The sequence below is a fragment of the Coregonus clupeaformis genome, chromosome 9 (genome assembly GCF_020615455.1).
Source record: "Coregonus clupeaformis isolate EN_2021a chromosome 9, ASM2061545v1, whole genome shotgun sequence".
Taxonomy (NCBI): domain Eukaryota; kingdom Metazoa; phylum Chordata; class Actinopteri; order Salmoniformes; family Salmonidae; genus Coregonus; species Coregonus clupeaformis.
Genome location: NC_059200.1, coordinates 24,023,008 through 24,042,647, shown reverse-complemented (window position 1 = coordinate 24,042,647; position 19,640 = coordinate 24,023,008). Strand labels below are relative to the sequence as shown.

General features: G+C 44.5%; 1 protein-coding gene across 1 annotated transcript; it reads left to right on the top strand.

Annotated features, from left to right (window-relative positions):
* The first annotated feature begins 465 nt into the window (after positions 1-465).
* Positions 466-2,290, top strand: LOC121574312 (C3a anaphylatoxin chemotactic receptor). The gene has a single exon (XM_041886924.1). It carries the CDS (start codon positions 468-470, stop codon positions 1,575-1,577), a length of 1,110 nt encoding a protein of 369 aa, XP_041742858.1. The 5' UTR covers positions 466-467; the 3' UTR covers positions 1,578-2,290.
* Positions 2,291-19,640: the final 17,350 nt, after the last annotated feature.

Sequence of the window (19,640 nt, the reverse complement as noted above, 5' to 3'; positions counted from 1 at the left end):
ACCATTTTAGCAAATCCTTCCCCTAAGCCTAACCTTAACCCTTTAACCTAACTCCTAAACTTAACCCTAACCCCTAATCCCTAGCCTAGCTAACGTTAGCAAGCTAGCTAAAGTTCGCTACCTAGCTAAAGTTAGCTACCTAGCTAGAATTCGTAACATATCACACATTTTGCAAATTCGTAACATATAATACAAATTGTAATTCGTAACATATCATATGAAATGGGTGATGGATATCCACATTACTAAATAGTGTCTAGATTTACACATAGAATAATGCAAAATGCTCTGAGACCAGGTTGTAGTTGCACATGGTATATAGACAGCTTCCATCAATCATGAATGGTTATTTGACATCAATGACAATCCTCAATGCCATGAAACATTAAATTAGAACATAGATTGCATTTTAATGATTAAGACAGAATATGAGTGACATTCTGTGTCAATTTCTCCATAGGGACAACATGGATAACTCAGATTATTATGGGAATTTCTCAGAGGATAATGGGAATTTCCTTGAGAAATATGTCACAGAAGACTATGGGGAGTATGACTTGTATTACCCGTTCAATGAAACCTTTGTGTCAGAACAAGGGCATACATCCATACAGGTGGTGTCCATGGTTCTCTGCAGCATTGCCTGTGTCCTCGGTATCCCAGGCAACGCCTTTGTCATCTGGATAGCTGGAGTAAAGATGAAGAGAACAGTCAACACCGTCTGGTTTGTAAACCTGGCTGTAGCAGACCTCCTCTGCTGTTTCTCCATACCCTTCTCCATAGCTGACATTATACTGAACCGACACTGGCCCTATGGAGAGGCTATGTGTAAGATTCTTCCGTCCATGGTCGTCCTCAACATGTTCGCCAGTGTCTTCACACTGGTTCTCATCAGCCTGGACCGCTTTGCCCTGGTCATCCTGCCTGTCTGGGCCCAGAACCACCGGCGCATCAGCCTGGCCTGGCTGCTCTGTGGTCTGGTCTGGGTCCTGGCCCTGCTCCTCAGCCTCCCCTCTATGATCTACAGAGAAATAGTAGTCCATGATGATAATAACATAATACTGTGCACCTATGACCACCTACACAACAAAACTGAGGGCAACCAGTTGGCCATCAGAGCTATCAAAGCCACCAACGTCACCAGGCTTATACTCGGCTTCCTCATCCCCCTGTTGGTCATCGCTGTCTGCTACCTGCTGATCGGTAGGAGGGTGAGCAGCGGCCGCTTTAAATCCCAGAGGGCCTTCCAGATCATTTTGGTTGTGGTGACGGCGTTCTTTGTGTGTTGGCTGCCATATCACATCATAGGGCTGGTGATGGAGTATGGCCGGGAAGCCTCGGCGGTCATGGCCGGGACTCTAGACCCCCTGGCCATCTCTCTGGCTTACGTCAACAGCTGTCTCAACCCTGTCCTGTATGTGTTCATGGGTCAGGACTTCAAGGAGAGGGTCAGGATTTCTCTACGTAAAATATTTGAGAACGTCTTCAGCGAGGATGTGACTCTGCGTTCCTCTGTGTACTCGAAGGGACAGTCACAGCTCTCACGGGCCACTCACTCATCTGAGGCTCAGGTCTGAGTCAGAAATGTCTGAAAACGCTCCTGTGTCAGTTACACAATAAATGTAGATGTGTTGATCTTTCCTGACTAAGGTACTAAATGAGTATGATCTGATATATAAAACATTTTACAAGCAATTAAGAAATTAGACATTGACAAAAACAAACGATGGTTTAAAGTTCAGTCCATGCCTGATTGAAATGTTGCATGCATGGATTTTTGTGTAAAGCTGTTGGGTTTTTGTTTGAAACTTGTGTCCTAAAAACTAATCTGTTACACTTATGTTGTACTTATCGGTGTAATTATAATGGGGTGTGGAGGAAGGAAGTACCACCACTGTAGATTACTCTGATAAAGACATACCAGAAATACCAAATGAAAAAAGTGTTAGTCACCCACCCATCTTATGCCTTCATGTAAAGTCAACTATTAGCTAATCCTCTGCTGGGAAACTGAAACGTACGTTTGACCCCGAGTTCCCTTTTATCTTCCCTGTGTTACTTTCCTCCTAAAGGATGTAGGAGCCATAGAAATAGGATGACTTGAATGGACAAATCTCCTCAGACCAGAACAATGTGACAGTACACTCAAGTGAATGTCCGTTCTAGTAATTCCATTTCTATCCTTAGACCTGGAATCTGCCTTGTATGTCCTGTATGACTATCTTTGGCCGGTCAATGCTGTAGTGTATTGATTTGGACAATAATTACACTTAAATGTTATACCATCCAACAATCTGTTGCATATTTTATCAAATAAATCAATTATATTTTGATCAGTAGCTGTGTCCTTGGTCATTGATAATGTATGATTTCACTGCTGTGTACCAGAGATGATGTTATTCTAATTCAGTCATTTTTTCCCTTACATCTAACTGAAAGGAAGAAAACAGCATGAATCCCATGCATAGCATACTTCCCACATTAATGGAGTAAAAAGCACCCTAAATCCATTGATATTGTGGTATTTCAAAGCACACTCCTAAAACAGTACAAAAAAATCCTGATACACCCAATCACGAAAATAATGAACCTTTCAATACGGCAAAACACATTTCCTAAGGCATGGAAATCATCTATTATAACACCAATATATGAATCACGAGACCAATATGATGTGAGCAACTACAGACCACCCTATCATCTCAAAGGTTGCAGAGAAAGTGGTCATGGAACAGCTAACAGCCCAATGTGGGTAGCTTTCCCCTTCACCCCATGCAGTTTGGGTTTAGGTCAACCACTTTACAGAAACAGTATGTTCCTATCTCCTAGAGATGATCAAGGCCAAGCTGGACAAACGGGGTGTTGTAGGTGCAGTTCTCCTCGACCTCAGAAAAGTATTTGACACTGTTAACCACAACGTCCTCTCCAAGCTATCCAACTTCAACATCTCATCAAGTGCTTTGATAAAAAAGCATGTACTTCTCCACAAAACTAAACAAATAGGCTTACCCGGAAATACTCATCCACAGACAAAAAAATCAAAACAGACACAGAGTTTAAATATCTGGTCATTATCCTAGACTTTGAACTTTAAAAAACACATTAAAAAGATGTCCACAGAATCAGACATATTATCTGAAATGTTTTGAACTCACTCTCTATACAGGCAGCCAAGATGTATTTAAATGTAATGATCTTCTCTCACCTGTCCTATTGTATCACCAGCTGGTCAACAAAACCATAGTACTCTCCAAGCTCATCATTAAGCTCAGGGCCCTGGGTCTGAACCCCGCCCTGTGCAACTGGGTCCTGGACTTCCTGACATGCCGCCCCATGTGGTGAAGGTAGGAAACAACACATCCACTTGTGCTGATCCTCAACACAGGGCCCCCACAAGGGTGCGTGCTCAGCCTGCTCCTGTGCTCCCTGTTCACCCATGACTGCATGGCCACGCACGCCTCCAACTCAATCATCAAGTTTGCAGACGACACAACAGTAGTATGCCTGATTACCAGCAATGACGAGACAGTGCCTGCCCTCCAGGACATCTACAGCACCCGATGTCACAGGAAGGCCAAAAAAAGAATCAAGGACATCAACCACCCGAGCCACGGCCTGTTCACCCTGCTATCATCCAGAAGGTGAGGTCAGTACAGGTGCATCAAAGTTGTGACCGAGAGACTGAAAAACAGCTTCTATCTCAAGGCCATCAGACTGTTAAATAGCCATCACTAGCCAGCCTCCACCCAATACCCTGCCTTTCAGCCTTTGTCAAGATAATCCATCCACTTGACAGGTGTGGCATATCAAGAAGCTGATTAAACAGCATGATCATTACATAGGTAAAGAAGCCAGATGTGGAGGTCCTGGGCTGGCGTGGTTATACGTGGTCTGCGGTTGTGAGGCCGGTTGGACGTACTGCCAAATTCTCTATAAATGACGTTGGTAGAGAAATTAACATTCAATTCTCTGGCAACAGCTCTGGTGGACATTCCTGCAGTCAGCATGCCAATTGCACTCTCCCTCAAAACTTGAGACATCTGTGGCATTGTGTTGTGTGACAAAACTGTACATTTTAGAATGGCCTTTTATTGTCCCCAGCACAAGGTGCACCTGTGTAATGATAATGCTGTTTAATCAGCTTCTTGATAAGCCACACCTATTCAGGTGGATGGATTATCTTGGCAAATGAGAAATGCTGACTGACAGGGATGTAAACAAATGTGTGCACAAAATTTGAGATAAATAAGCTTTTTGTGTGTATGGAACATGTTGGGATTTGTTTTCTAATAATTGGATTGAAGTGATGAATAGCTTAGAAGGAATGCATTAATGAGGAGCATAGGTTTGTACTATACTGATATAAATTGTTTCACATAACAGGCTGTGATTCATGTGTGGAACGTTAGGGGAAGGACAGATAAGACTTGTATTTCTTACAGATACGAACACTGCCTCTTTGTTGTCTGTGAACCGTTGTCTGTGAACCGTCCTTGGATGTAGGAACGTACAGTCTTTTGGGTGCTGACTCTACAGGTTGTTATGATAAACTTATGCCTGGGAACGGTGGAGCGCCAAGGGGTGGGACTAACCCGTGCGCCAACGGATTGGCTGAGTAAAGTCTAAACCACACTCAGTCCTTTACTCTGATTGGCCAACAGAAGAGGTGGGAACTCTCTGTCAGAGTATTTGAGAAAGAACCTGTAAACAATAGTTTAGTTCTCTGAGTGCCCTGCGTGGTATTTCAGTGGACCCGTATATACGAACCTTCATACTTATCATACATACATTTTGCATATAATAAATTAAGCTTGGATTGAAGATCTCTTGATTCTTATTCCAATACCAGATTTGAATTACGCAATTTCTAACAAACATTTCTGGGATATTTTAGTTCAGCTCATGAAACATTGGACCAACACTTTACATGTTGCGTTTATATTTTTGTTCAGTATAGTTATGTTTAGTTAGGGACTGTGAATGGAAATTAGCTGTGTTTAGCTAACTCTGATGCAAACATCATACGCTACACCTGCTTGTCGAACATCTCATTCCAAAATCATGGGCATTAATATGGAGTTGATCCCCCTTTGCTGCTATAACAGCCTCCACTCTTCTGGGAAGGCTTTCCACTAGATGTTGGAGCATTGCTGCTGGGACTTGCTTCCATTCAGCCACAAGAGCATTAGTGAGGTCGGGCACTGATGTTGGGCGATTAGGCCTGGCTCGCAGTCGGCATTCCAATTGTAATGAAGAGGGCACGACAAAGCCTATTTCCCCTCAGGAGACTGAAAAGATTTGGCATGGGTCCTCAGATCCTCAAAAAGTTCTACAGCTGCACCATCGAGAGAATCCTGACTGGTTGCATCACCGCCAGGTTTGGCAACTGCTCGGCCTCCGACCGCAAGGCACTGCAAAGGGTAGTGCGCATAGCCCAGTACATCACTGGGGCCAAGCTTCCTGCCATCCAGGACCTCTAAACCAGGCGCTGTCAGAGGAAGGCCCTAAAAATTATCAAGACTCCAGCCACCTTTGTCATAGACTGTTCTCTCTGCTACCACACGGAAAGCGGTACCGGAGCGCCAAGTCTAGGTCCAAAAGGCTTCTTAACAGCTTCTACCCCCAAGCCATAAGACTCCTGAACTGCTAATCATGGCTACCCCGACTATTTGCATCATCTAGAATGTCATTGTATGCTGTAGCATTAAGATTTCCCTTCACTGGAACTAAGGGGCCTAGCCCGAACCGTGAAAAACAGCCCCAGACCATTATTCCTCCTCCACAGTTGAATTCAGGCAGGTAGCGTTCTCCTGGCATCTGTCAAACTGAGATTTGTCCGTCGGACTGCTAGATGGTGAAGCGTGATTCATCACTCCATTGAACGCGTTTCCACTGCTCCAGAGGCCAATGGCGGCGAGCTTTACACCACTCCATCCGACTCTTGGCATTGCGCATGGTGATTTTAGGATTGTGTGCGGCTGCTCGGCCATGGAAACCCATTTCATGATGTTCCCGACAAAATGTTATTGTGCTGAAGTTGCTTCCAGAGGCAGTTTAGAACTCAGTAGTGAGTGTTGAAACAGATTATTTTTACGCACTACGCGCTTCAACACGCAGCGGTCCCGTTCTGTGAGCTTGTGTGGCCTACCACTTCACGGCTTAGCCGTTGTTGCTCCTAGATGTTGCCACTTCACAATAACAGCACTTACAGTTGACCAGGGCAGCTCTAGCAGGGCAGAAATTTGACAAACTGATTTATTGGAAAGGTGACATCCTATGACGATGCCACGTTGAAAGTCACAGTACGGGCCATTCTACTGCCAAGGTTTGTCTATGGAGATTGCATGGCTGTGTTCTCAATTTTAAAAAAAGGTTATTGAAGTGGTCCCCACATACTTTTGGCCATATACTGTATGTACCTGGTGGCGCTGCTGAAACAATAATGCACTTCTGACCAAAAGGTTGCAAGTTCAAATCCCTAAAGCTTTATACTTTATGTCAAGTGTTTTAGCAAAGTGCATAAATGTATTTTTTCCCATGAAATCTGTGGGCAATCTTGGTCATGCCCACAGACCTGGTGGCGTAGCAGGAAACCACTCAATAACCTTTTTTTTTCTTAGAGTGTTGTCTTTATCTTAATGATAAAACAATTACTTCGCTGGTACTTTAACAAAACATTGTTACTTGTGGAGTCACTAAATGAGAATGAGCTGGTTGGTATGAAACATTTAGTGCATTTTTTCAAGTAACAAGTGTGTGGTCCATGCCTGATTGTAATGTTGCTTGCATTGCTTTCGAGATTTGTGTTCTTCTTATCAGTGTGTAATTATAGGCCTAGTGAGTGTGGAGGAAGGAAGTACCACAACTGTAGATTACTCTGATCCAGACATACCAGAAATACCAGCACATCTTATGCCTTCTTGTAATACTGTATCTGTCATTTAAAAAAACGAACCAATCTAAATATCAACTGCTGCTGGTTGGTATAGAAGTTGAGAAATTATATTTGTGGTGGTTTTCTGAGTCGCCAGATAACCACATGCTAGAGAGCAATGAGAAGAAGTCCCAGAATTAACCTTGAATTGCACCAATATGATGATAGAAAAGTTGTCACTGTGTAACTGAATAAAGATTGTTCTGACATATGAAAATGAAACTAATCAGAACAGTCTCTTGTTGATAGATTACATTTTTTGTTTCAGACTTTTCAGAGTTATCTCCTGCTGTGTGTATGTGATGACTGTCAAAATATGATTATTGGGTGGGCTAAAGTTTAGAGCTCCCTTGTATCGTCCCTGTGTTACTTCCCTCCTAAACAATGTAGGAGCATAGAAATAGGAAGACTAGAATGGACAATGCCCCTCAGACCACAACAATTTAAAATCAAATCAAATGTTATTTTTCACATGCGCCGAATACAACAGGCGTAGACTTTACTGTGAAATGCTTAGTTATGAGCCCTTCCCCAACAATGCATAGTTAAAAATAAAATAAACATTTGCAAAAAAGGAAATAGTAACACAATAAAATAACAATAACGAGGCTATATACAAGGAGTACCGGTACCGAGTCAATGTACTGGAGTAAGACGTACAGTTGAAGTCGGAACTTTACATACACCTTAGCCAAATACATTTCAACTCAGTTTTTCATAATTTCTGACATTTAATCCTAGTAAAAATTCCCTGTCTTAGGTCAGTTAGGATCACCAATTATTTTAAGAATGTGAAATGTCAGAATAATAGTAGAGAAAATGATTTCTTTCAGCTTTTATTTCTTTCATCGCATTCCCAGTGGGTCAGAAGTTTACATACACTCAATTAGTATTTGGTAGCATTGCCTTTAAATTGTTTAACTTGGGTCAAACGTTTCGGGTAGCCTTCCACAAGCTTCCCACAATAAGTTGGGTACATTTTGGCCCAATCCTCCTGACAGAGCTGGTGTAACTGAATCAGGTTTGTAGGCCTCCTTGCTCGCACACGCTTTTTCAGTTCTGCCCACAAATGTTCTATAGGATTGAGGTCAGGGCTTTGTGATGGCCACTCCAATACCTTGACTTTGTTGTCCTTAAGCCATTTTGCCACAACTTTGGAAGTTTGCTTGGGGTCATTGTCCATTTGGAAGACCCTTTTATGACCAAGCTTTAACTTCCTGACTGATGTCTTGAGATGTTGCTTCAATATATCCACATAATTTTCCTTCCTCATGATGCCATCTATTTTGTGAAATGCACCAGTCCCTCCTGCAGCAAAGCACCCCCACAGCATGATGCTGCCACCCCCGTGCTTCACGGTTGGGATGGTGTTCTTCGGCTTGCAAGCAACCCCCTTTTTCCTCCAAACATAACGATGGTCATTATGGCCAAACAGTTTTATTTTTGTTTCATCAGACCAGAGGACATTTCTCCAAAAAGTACGATCTTTGTCCCCATGTGCAGTTGCAAACTGTAGCCTGGCTTTTTTATGGCGGTTTTGGAGCAGTGGCTTCTTCCTTGCTGAGCGGCCTTTCAGGTTATGTCGATATAGGACTTGTTTAACTGTGGATATAGATACTTTTGTATCTGTTTCCTCCAGCATCTTCACAAGGTCCTTTGCTGTTGTTCTGGGATTGATTTGCACTTTTCTTACCAAAGTACTTTCATCTCTAGGAGACAGAACGCGTCTCCTTCCTGAGCGATATGACGGCTGTGTGGTCCCATGGTGTTTATACTTGTGTACTATTGTTTGTACAGATGAATGTGGTACCTTCAGGTGTTTGGAAATTGCTCCCAAGGATGAACCAGACTTGTGGAGGTCTACAATTATTTTTCTGAGGTCTTGGCTGATTTCTTTTGATTTTCCCATGATGTCAAGCAAAGAGGCACTAAGTTTGAAGGTAGGCCTTGAAATACATCCACAGGTACACCTCCAATTGACTCAAATGATGTCAATAAGCCTACCAGAAGCTTCTAAAGCCATGACATCATTTTCTGGAATTTTCCAAGCTGTTTAAAGGTACAGTCAATTTAGTGTATGTAAACTTCTGACCCACTGGAATTGTGATACAGTGAATTATAAGTGAAATAATCTGTCTGTAAACAATTATTGGACAAATTACTTGTGTCATGCACAAACCGACTTGCCAAAACTATAGTTTGTTAACAAGAAATTTGTGGAGTGGTTGAAAAACGAGTTTTAATGACTCCAACCTGTCACGATCGTCTGAAGGAGGAGACCAATGCGCAGCGTTGCGAGTGAACATGATGACTTTAATAATCAAAGCACGTAACTACAAAACAAAATGACGAAACGTGAAGTCCAACAGTACATAGACTAAACAGGAACACGGAAACAATAACCCACAAAACAAAGGAGAAAACACACAGAATATATATGGCTCCCAATCAGAGATAACGAGCCGACAGCTGACACTCGTTACCTCCGATTGGGAGTCATAGACCAATCACCATAGACACAAACAAAATGAAACTCACCCATCCCCAACACCACCAAATGAAATACACCCAAACAAATGAAAGTGAACAACCCTGGCTCAAATATCAAAGTCCATGGAGCCAGAGTGTCACAGTACCCCCTAAAGGTGCGAACTCCGGCGCACCAACATCAGGACTAGGGGAGGGTCTGGGTGGGCGTCTGTCCACGGTGGCGGCTCTGGCCCCGGTCGTGATCCCCACCCCACCACAGTCACAACCTGCTTCGGTAGCCTCCTCCCAATGACCACCCTCCAACTAACCCCACCTGGACTAAGGGGCAACACCGGACTAAGGGGCAGCATCGGCCTAAGGGGCAGCACCGGGATAAGGGGCAGCACCGGGATAAGGGGCAGCACCGGGCTAAGGGACAGCACCGGGCTAAGGGGCAGCACCGGGCTAAGGGGCAGCACCGGACTAAGGGGCAGCACCGGCCTCAGGGGCAGCACCGGACTAAGGGGCAGCACCGGGCTAAGGGGCAGTACCGGACTAAGGGGCAGTACCGGACTAAGGGGCAGTACCAGGCTGGACGACTCTGGCGGATCCCGGCTGGACGGCTCTGGCGGATCCCGGCTGGACGGCTCTGGCGGATCCCGGCTGGACGGCTCTGGCGATCCCGGCTGGACGGCTCTGGCGGATCCCGGCTGGACGGCTCTGGCGGATCCCGGCTGGACGGCTCTGGCGGATCCCGCTGGACGGCTCTGGCGGATCCCGGCTGGACGGCTCTGGCGGGTCCCGGCGGACGGCTCTGGCGGTCCCGCTGGACGCCGCTCCCGCTGGACGGCTCTGGCGGATCCCGCTGGACGGCTCTGGCGGATCCCGCTGACGGCGCGATCCCGCTGGACGGCTCTGGCGGATCCCGGCTGGACGGCTCTGGCGATCCTGGCTGGACGGCTCTGGCGGATCCCGGCTGGACGGCTCTGGCGGATCCCGGCTGGACGGCTCTGGCGGATCCCGGCTGGACGGCTCTGGCGGATCCCGGCTGGACGGCTCTGGCGGATCCCGCTGGACGGCTCTGGCGGATCCCGGCTGGACGGCTCTGGCGGATCCCGGCTGGACGGCTCTGGCGGATCCCGGCTGGACGGCTCTGGCGATCCCGCTGGACGGCTCTGGCGGATCCTGGCTGGACGGCTCTGGCGGATCCTGGCTGGCTGGCTCTGGCGGATCCTGGCTGGACGGCTCTGGCGGATCCCGGCTGGCTGACGGGTCTGGCTGCTCATGGCTGGCTGATGGTGCTGGCTGGGCGGCTAGCGGTGGAGGCGGACCCCAGCCTCGGATTGCAGTCATCACCTCCAGCAGGGCGGCTCCCATCCGCATGAGCCGCTCCTGCCCGTCACGAACCCGAGCCTCCAGTCCAGCATAGGCTGCGTCGGCTCCTGCTGATTCCATAGCAGGTGTATGATTCTGTCTGGCGGAAGGCTCTAGCGGCTCCGGTCTGGCGGACGGCTCTGAAGGAACAGGCCGGGCTGGGCTGGTGACGCACCCCGTAGGATACGTGCTTGGAGCAGGAACAGGCCGGTCCGTACCGGGAACACACACCACTGGCCTTAACTGGGGATCAGGAACGGGCCGGACCGGACTGGTAACACACTTCAGTCTCTCATGCCGTGCCACAACAACTTCCCTCCCTCTACTCGCCAATGGCTCCCGTAATCCGATAGCCTTCTCTCCAGCTCTCCCTGTGGCAGCCTCCTGCTGCCCAGGCGCCTAAGCCATGTGCCCCCCAAAAAATTTTTGGGGGAGTAACCACGGGGCTTCCAGCCTCGACTCCGCTTCCTCTTCATACCACCTCCTCTCGGCTGCAGCTGCCTCCAGCTCTTCACGAGGGCGGTGATATTCCTCCTCATACCACCTCCTCTCGGCTGCAGCTGCCTCCAGCTCTTCACGAGGGCGGTGATATTCCTCCGGTTGTGCCCAAGGACCCTTTCCAGCCCGTATCTCCTCCCATGTCCATGAATCTTTTGGAGGCGTCCATACATCCTGTGTAGGTAGGTCCTGTTGCCGCTTGTTACGCCGCTTGGTCCTCTTGTGGTGGGTTATTCTGTCACGATCGTCTGAAGGAGGAGACCAATGCGCAGCGTTGCAGTGAACATGATGACTTTAATAATCAAAGCACGTAACTACAAAACAAAATGACGAAACGTGAAGTCCAACAGTACATAGACTAAACAGGAACACGGAAACAATAACCCACAAAACAAAGGAGAAAACACACAGAATATATATGGCTCCCAATCAGAGATAACGAGCCGACAGCTGACACTCGTTACCTCCGATTGGGAGTCATAGACCAATCACCATAGACACAAACAAAATGAAACTCACCCATCCCCAACACCACCAAATGAAATACACCCAAACAAATGAAAGTGAACAACCCTGGCTCAAATATCAAAGTCCATGGAGCCAGAGTGTCACACAACCTAAGTGTATGTAAACTTCTGACTTCAACTGTATTTGAAACCGGTGTATTGCAGTTCATTTCGTCTTGACTTAATAAGTAAAATATATTTGATTAGTAAACAGGGAAACAACAATGAAGGGAAGGGAAGGGAGATACCTAGTCAGCTGCATAACTGAATGCATTCAACCTAAATGTGTCTTCCGCATTTAACCCAACCCCTCCGGAATCCCAGACAGTTCACAATAAAACATACCAGAGGGGGGCATCATTTACTAGGCTACCTAAATTATTGGGATCATTTGGTTACCACCAGTGTTTGTAATACATTGAGTTTGTTGACAAAACAGACCATGGGATGGAGATTTATTTGTCAAAGTTCCGCTCTGGTTCTGTGTAAACTATGCGATTAGCCTATATTGGAGACAGCGTTATTGCAGTGAATGTCATCTATTAATTTACTGTTATAGTATTTCTAAGTAGCAGCCAAATCAGCCAGGGAAACTAATTGTTCTCACTTTATGATAGAACATTCAGATTTTTCTGGTGTGTGACCATTAACATTGGGTGCATATCCATTGTCCTTCTACCAAAGTGTGGACATTTCTTCTCATCTCAGGGATTTAACAATGGTGTAAAGTAGCTCAAACCAATGCTTCCACCTAACCAATGCTTGGATATCCATGAGGAGGGGGATGGACAATTGGTATGCAGCCATTGATTTCAGGTGGCTTCATCAACAGATGGAATATGTCCCAAATGGCACCCTATTCCGTATACATTGTGCACTAATTTTGACCAGGGCCGTTAGGGCTTTGGGATGCATTCCGCCTGTTGAGCCCCACCCTGCCTATTGTAAACCATTTCTCCATTCCATTCTCCCAGCTAAGCAAGCGAAGGGGAGAGGCTCTGACCATAATTTATGTAGTAAATTACTTTTGCCTGTCGATTACTTTATTTTATAAACTTCCTTTATTGTGTATCCCTTTTAATAAAACCTTAATTAAGACAATAAATCCATATTTTCATTGGTGGAATATTCAACAGACTGAACAGTCATGTACCAATGAGATTAATTAGTTGTATTGGAGTTGTGTGTGGTGTTGTTGCCATTCAGGCTCATCTAGCCTTGGTATGGAATAACTGATAACTGACAAAATACCTCAGCCTTAGGAAATCATTGGAGAAAGAAGTCACATTTCCAGTCCACAAATCTTTATTTGACTTGCTGTAATACAGACTGTATAAAAGCATACATTCAAGACCCTATGGTCAGACGTCATAAAGACGTCATGGTAAACAATACACTTCTAAAAATGTAATATGTTTTCATTTCGTTCCTGATGCTACGTGTCTGAGTAAATCACGTTTCATATTTCCCCCCTTTCAGGGGTATAACATTTCAATTGTATAGCTAATAGGCAGTGTTTGTAGATCGACTGAGGTTAATTTTTGCTTGTTTTTGCTGTTCTCCAAATAGCATTTTAAAGTGTTTTAATTGTTTAGAAATGCACTAAATGAGCCCCACCCCACACCTTCCGGACCACACTAAAACTCAAACCCTGGTTGGCCCTGGTTCCACTGGTCTTTCACACATACAGTGGGGGAAAAAATTATTTAGTAAGCCACCAATTGTGCATGTTCTCCCACTTAAAAAGATGAGAAAGGCCTGTAATTTTCATCATAGGTACACGTCAACTATGCCAGACAAAATGAGAAAAAAAATTCCAGAAAATCACATTGTAGGATTTTTAATGAATTTATTTGCAAATTATGGTGGAAAATAAGTATTTGGTCAATAACAAAAGTTTCTCAATACTTTGTTATATACCCTTTGTTGGCAATGACACAGGTCAAACGTTTTCTGTAAGTCTTCACAAGGTTTTCACACACTGTTGCTGGTATTTTGGCCCATTCCTCCATGCAGATCTCCTCTAGAGCAGTGATGTTTTGGGGCTGTCGCTGGGCAACACGGACTTTCAACTCCCTCCAAAGATTTTCTATGGGGTTGAGATCTGGAGACTGGCTAGGCCACTCCAGGACCTTGAAATGCTTCTTACGAAGCCACTCCTTCGTTGCCCGGGCGGTGTGTTTGGGATCATTGTCATGCTGAAAGACCCAGCCACGTTTCATCTTCAATGCCCTTGCTGATGGAAGGAGGTTTTCACTCAAAATCTCACGATCCTGACTGGTTGCATCACCGCCTGGTATGGCAACTGCTCGGCCTCCGACCGCAAGGCACTACAGAGGGTAGTGCGTACGGCCCAGTACATCACTGGGGCCAAGCTTCCTGCCATCCAGGACCTCTATACCAGGCGGTGTCAGAGGAAGGCCCTCAAAATTGTCAAAGACTCCAGCCACCCTAGACTGTTCTCTCTACTACCGCACGGCAAGCGGTACCGGAGCGCCAAGTCTAGGTCCAAAAGGCTTCTTAACAGCTTCTACCCCCAAGCCATAAGACTCCTGAACAGATAATCATGGCTACCCGGACTATTTGCATTGTCCCCCCCCCCCCCCCCCCCCTCTTTATGCTGCTGCTACTCTTGTTTATTATCTATGCATAGTCACTTTAACTCTACCCACATGTACATATTACCTCAATTACCTTGACTAACCGGTGCCCCCGCACATCAACTCTGTACCGGTACCCCCTGTATATAGCCTCCCTCCTGTTATATTATTTTACTGCTGCTCTTTAATTATTTGCCATTTTTATTTTTTACTTATCTATTTTTCACTTAACACCTTTTTAATTTTATCGTTCATTTTTTATGATTTCATTTGTCTTTTCTTATTTCTTAAAACTGCATTGTTGGTTAAGGGCGCATGTGGCAAATAACATTTGATTTGATTTGAACCAAACAAATCAAAATAATCCTGCAGGTTTGGTTTACCTTTTCAGCGGGTATCAGTCTCCCCTCTGCAAGGGTCTTCTTACTGTTTACATAGGAAGGGTATATGCAGATAAACCTGCAAAAGAGTGATGATTACCTTTCTCATAACAGCAGGATATTATGCTGGCAGCATAATCGTAGATTTCTTTCCTCCAAAATAAGAGTCCCCCTGCAAAGACATGTTAACTTTGGGAATATCCTTTTTTTTGGCACTCTAGTGCAGTACAACTGTCTTTCACAGCATTGCAACCACCTCTGAAAAAAATTAAGATAGATTTTTTTTTTTATCTTGTATTATTTGTACCAGCATTTATTTTGAAAGTTTATCCAAATACTGGTATGTTGAAAGCTATTGTGTAGGCTATATTTAAAGACATATAATTTTAATAAAATACAAATATGTTATTGGAATTACTCAGTCTGCAAAACTTAAATGGGTATCTTGTGCTGGGCAACGGGTTTAATACAGAGTACTGGTGACTCCTTACACCACCTACACTTTTCACTGCAACACAATACACGGTATATGGGATACTTATTTGCTTGAAGAGAGAGAAGTTTTCTACTTGTCTCCGCTAAAGTGGGTTGGGAAATACTCAGTAGGGTCTCTACTAACCAAATACAGTGGGGGAAAAAAGTATTTAGTCAGCCACCAATTGTGCAAGTTCTCCCACTTAAAAAGATGAGAGAGGCCTGTAATTTTCATCATAGGTAAACATCAACTATGACAGACAAATTGAGAAAACAAAATCCAAAAAATCACATTGTAGGATTTTTAATGAATTTATTTGCAAATTATGGTGGAAAATAAGTATTTGGTCACCTACAAACAAGCAAGATTTCTGGCTCTCACAGACCTGTAACTTCTTCTTTAAGAGGCTCCTCTGTCCTTCACTCGTTACCTGTATTAATGGCACCTGTTTGAACATGTTATTAGTATAAAAGACACCCCATTCATTCTTTCCTTTACACGGATCAGTCATCCTGGTCCCTTTGCAGAAAAACAGCCCCAAAGCATGATGTTTCCACCCCCATGCTTCACAGTAGGTATGGTGTTCTTTGGATGCAACTCAGTATTCTTTGTCCTCCAAACACGACGAGTTGAGTTTTTACCAAAAAGTTATATTTTGGTTTCATCTGACCATATGACATTCTCCCAATCCTCTTCTGGATCATCCAAATGCACTCTAGCAAACTTCAGATGGGCCTGGACATGTACTGGCTTAAGCAGGGGGACACATCTGGCACTGCAGGATTTGAGTCCCTGGCGGCGTAGTGTGTTACTGATGGTAGGCTTTGTTACTTTGGTCCCAGCTCTCTGCAGGTCATTCACTAGGTCCCCCCGTGTGGTTCTGGGATTTTTGCTCACCGTTCTTGTGATCATTTCGACCCCATGGGGTGAGATCTTGCGTGGAGCCCCAGATCGAGGGAGATTATCAGTGGTCTTGTATGTCTTCCATTTCCTAATAATTGCTCCCACAGTTGATTTCTTTAAACCGAGCTGCTTACCTATTGCAGATTCAGTCTTCCCAGCCTGGTGCATGTCTACAATTTTGTTTCTGGTGTCCTTTGACAGCTCTTTGGTCTTGGCCATAGTGGAGTTTGGAGTGTGACTGTTTGAGGTTGTGGACAAGTGTCTTTTATACTAATAACATGTTCAAACAGGTGCCATTAATACAGGTAACGAGTGAAGGACAGAGGAGCCTCTTAAAGACGAAGTTACAGGTCTGTGAGAGCCAGAAATCTTGCTTGTTTGTAGGTGACCAAATACTTATTTTTCACCATAATTTGCAAATAAATTCATAAAAAATCCTACAATGTGATTTTTTGGATTTTGTTTTCTCAATTTGTCTGTCATAGTTGATGTGTACCTATGATGACAATTACAGGCCTCTCTCATCTTTTTAAGTGGGAGAACTTGCACAATTGGTGGCTGACTAAATACTTTTTTCCCCCACTGTATTTGGTTAGTAGAGACCCTACTGAGTATTTCCCAACCCACTTTAGCGGAGACAAGTAGAAAACTTCTCTCTCTTCAAGCAAATAAGTATCCCATATACCGTGTATTGTGTTGCAGTGAAAGCGTAGGTGGTGTAAGGAGTCACCAGTACTCTGTATTAAACCCGTTGCCCAGCACAAGATACCCATTTAAGTTTTGCAGACTGAGTAATTCCAATAACATATTTGTATTTTATTAAAATTATATGTCTTTAAATATAGCCTACACAATAGCTTTCAACATACCAGTATTTGGATAAACTTTCAAAATAAATGCTGGTACAAATAATACAAGATAAAAAAAAAAATCTATCTTTATTTTTTTCAGAGGTGGTTGCAATGCTGTGAAAGACAGTTGTACTGCACTAGAGTGCCAAAAAAAAGGATATTCCCAAAGTTAACATGTCTTTGCAGGGGGACTCTTATTTTGGAGGAAAGAAATCTACGATCATGCTGCCAGCATAATATCCTGCTGTTATGAGAAAGGTAATCATCACTCTTTTGCAGGTTTATCTGCATATACCCTTCCTATGTAAACAGTAAGAAGACCCTTGCAGAGGGGAGACTGATACCCGCTGAAAAGGTAAACCAAACCTGCAGGATTATTTTGATTTGTTTGGTTCAAATCAAATCAAATGTTATTTGCCACATGCGCCCTTAACCAACAATGCAGTTTTAAGAAATAAGAAAAGACAAATGAAATCATAAAAAATGAACGATAAAATTAAAAAGGTGTTAAGTGAAAAATAGATAAGTAAAAAATAAAAATGGCAAATAATTAAAGAGCAGCAGTAAAATAATATAACAGGAGGGGAGGCTATATACAGGGGGTACCGGTACAGAGTCGATGTAGCGGGGCACCGGTTAGTCAAGGTAATTGAGGTAATATGTACATGTGGGTAGAGTTAAAGTGACTATGCATAGATAATAAACAAGAGTAGCAGCAGCATAAAAGAGGGGGTGGGGTGGGGGGGACAATGCAAATAGTCCGGGTAGCCATGATTATCTGTTCAGGAGTCTTATGGCTTGGGGGTAGAAGCTGTTAAGAAGCCTTTTGGACCTAGACTTGGCGCTCCGGTACCGCTTGCCGTGCGGTAGTAGAGAGAACAGTCTAGGGTGGCTGGAGTCTTTGACAATTTTGAGGGCCTTCCTCTGACACCGCCTGGTATAGAGGTCCTGGATGGCAGGAAGCTTGGCCCCAGTGATGTACTGGGCCGTACGCACTACCCTCTGTAGTGCCTTGCGGTCGGAGGCCGAGCAGTTGCCATACCAGGCGGTGATGCAACCAGTCAGGATCGTGAGATTTTGAGTGAAAACCTCTTTCCATCAGCAAGGGCATTGAAGATGAAACGTGGCTGGGTCTTTCAGCATGACAATGATCCCAAACACACCGCCCGGGCAACGAAGGAGTGGCTTCGTAAGAAGCATTTCAAGGTCCTGGAGTGGCCTAGCCAGTCTCCAGATCTCAACCCCATAGAAAATCTTTGGAGGGAGTTGAAAGTCTGTGTTGCCCAGCGACAGCCCCAAAACATCACTGCTCTAGAGGAGATCTGCATGGAGGAATGGGCCAAAATACCAGCAACAGTGTGTGAAAACCTTGTGAAGACTTACAGAAAACGTTTGACCTGTGTCATTGCCAACAAAGGGTATATAACAAAGTATTGAGAAACTTTTGTTATTGACCAAATACTTATTTTCCACCATAATTTGCAAATCAATTCATTAAAAATCCTACAATGTGATTTTCTGGATTTTTTTCTTCTCAATTTGTCTGTCATAGTTGACGTGTACCTTTGATGAAAATTACAGGCCTCTCTCATCTTTTTAAGTGGGAGAACTTGCACAATTGGTGGCTGACTAAATACTTGTTTTCCCCACTGTAACTGCCATGTCAAGGTGACATCCAGATTTCAGATGCTGACCAATACCACAAGTTATTTTTCCCTCGCCCATCAAAATAGATATCACTTTTATTTTTATTTTACAAGTTTTAACTAGCGCCATGCTGCTGTTGTTGCCAACTAGCCAGCATAAACTAGCAAGCTGGGAAGGGCTCATCAGGACGGCTGACTGAATTGACTGAACCGAATCCATTTGTCTCCACTGGACTCTTAGAGGCGTGACATAAAGTGGGGGAAAAAAGTATTTAGTCAGCCTCCAATTGTGCAACTTCTCCCACTTAAAAAGATGAGAGAGGCCTGTAATTTTCATCATAGGTACACGTCAACTATGACAGACAAAATGAGAAAAAAAAATCCAGAAAATCACATTGTAGGATTTTTTATGAATTTATTTGCAAATTATGGTGGAATGTAAGTATTTGGTCACCTACAAACAAGCTAGATTTCTGGCTCTCACAGACCTGTAACTTCTTCTTTAAGAGGCTCCTCTGTCCTCCACTCGTTACCTGTATTAATGGCACCTGTTTGAACTTGTTATCAGTATAAAAGACACCTGTCCACAACCTCAAACTGTCACACTCCAAACTCCACTATGGCCAAGACCAAAGAGCTGTCAAAGGACACCAGAAACAAAATTGTAGACCTGCACCAGGCTGGGAAGACTGAATCTGCAATAGGTAAGCAGCTTGGTTTGAAGAAATCAACTGTGGGAGCAATTATTAGGAAATGGAAGACATACAAGACCACTGATAATCTCCCTCGATCTGGGGCTCCACACAAGATCTCACCCCGTGGGGTCAAAATGATCACAAGAACGGTGAGCAAAAATTCCAGAACCACACGGGGGGACCTAGTGAATGACCTGCAGAGAGCTGGGACCAAAGTAACAAAGCCTACCATCAGTAACACACTACGCCGCCAGGGACTCAAATCCTGCAGTGCCAGACGTGTCCCCCTGCTTAAGCCAGTACATGTCC

Excerpts from the sequence above, each read along its gene's own strand:
- LOC121574312 (XM_041886924.1), top strand. The coding sequence starts at position 468 with ATGGATAACTCAGATTATTATGGGAATTTCTCAGAGGATAATGGGAAT.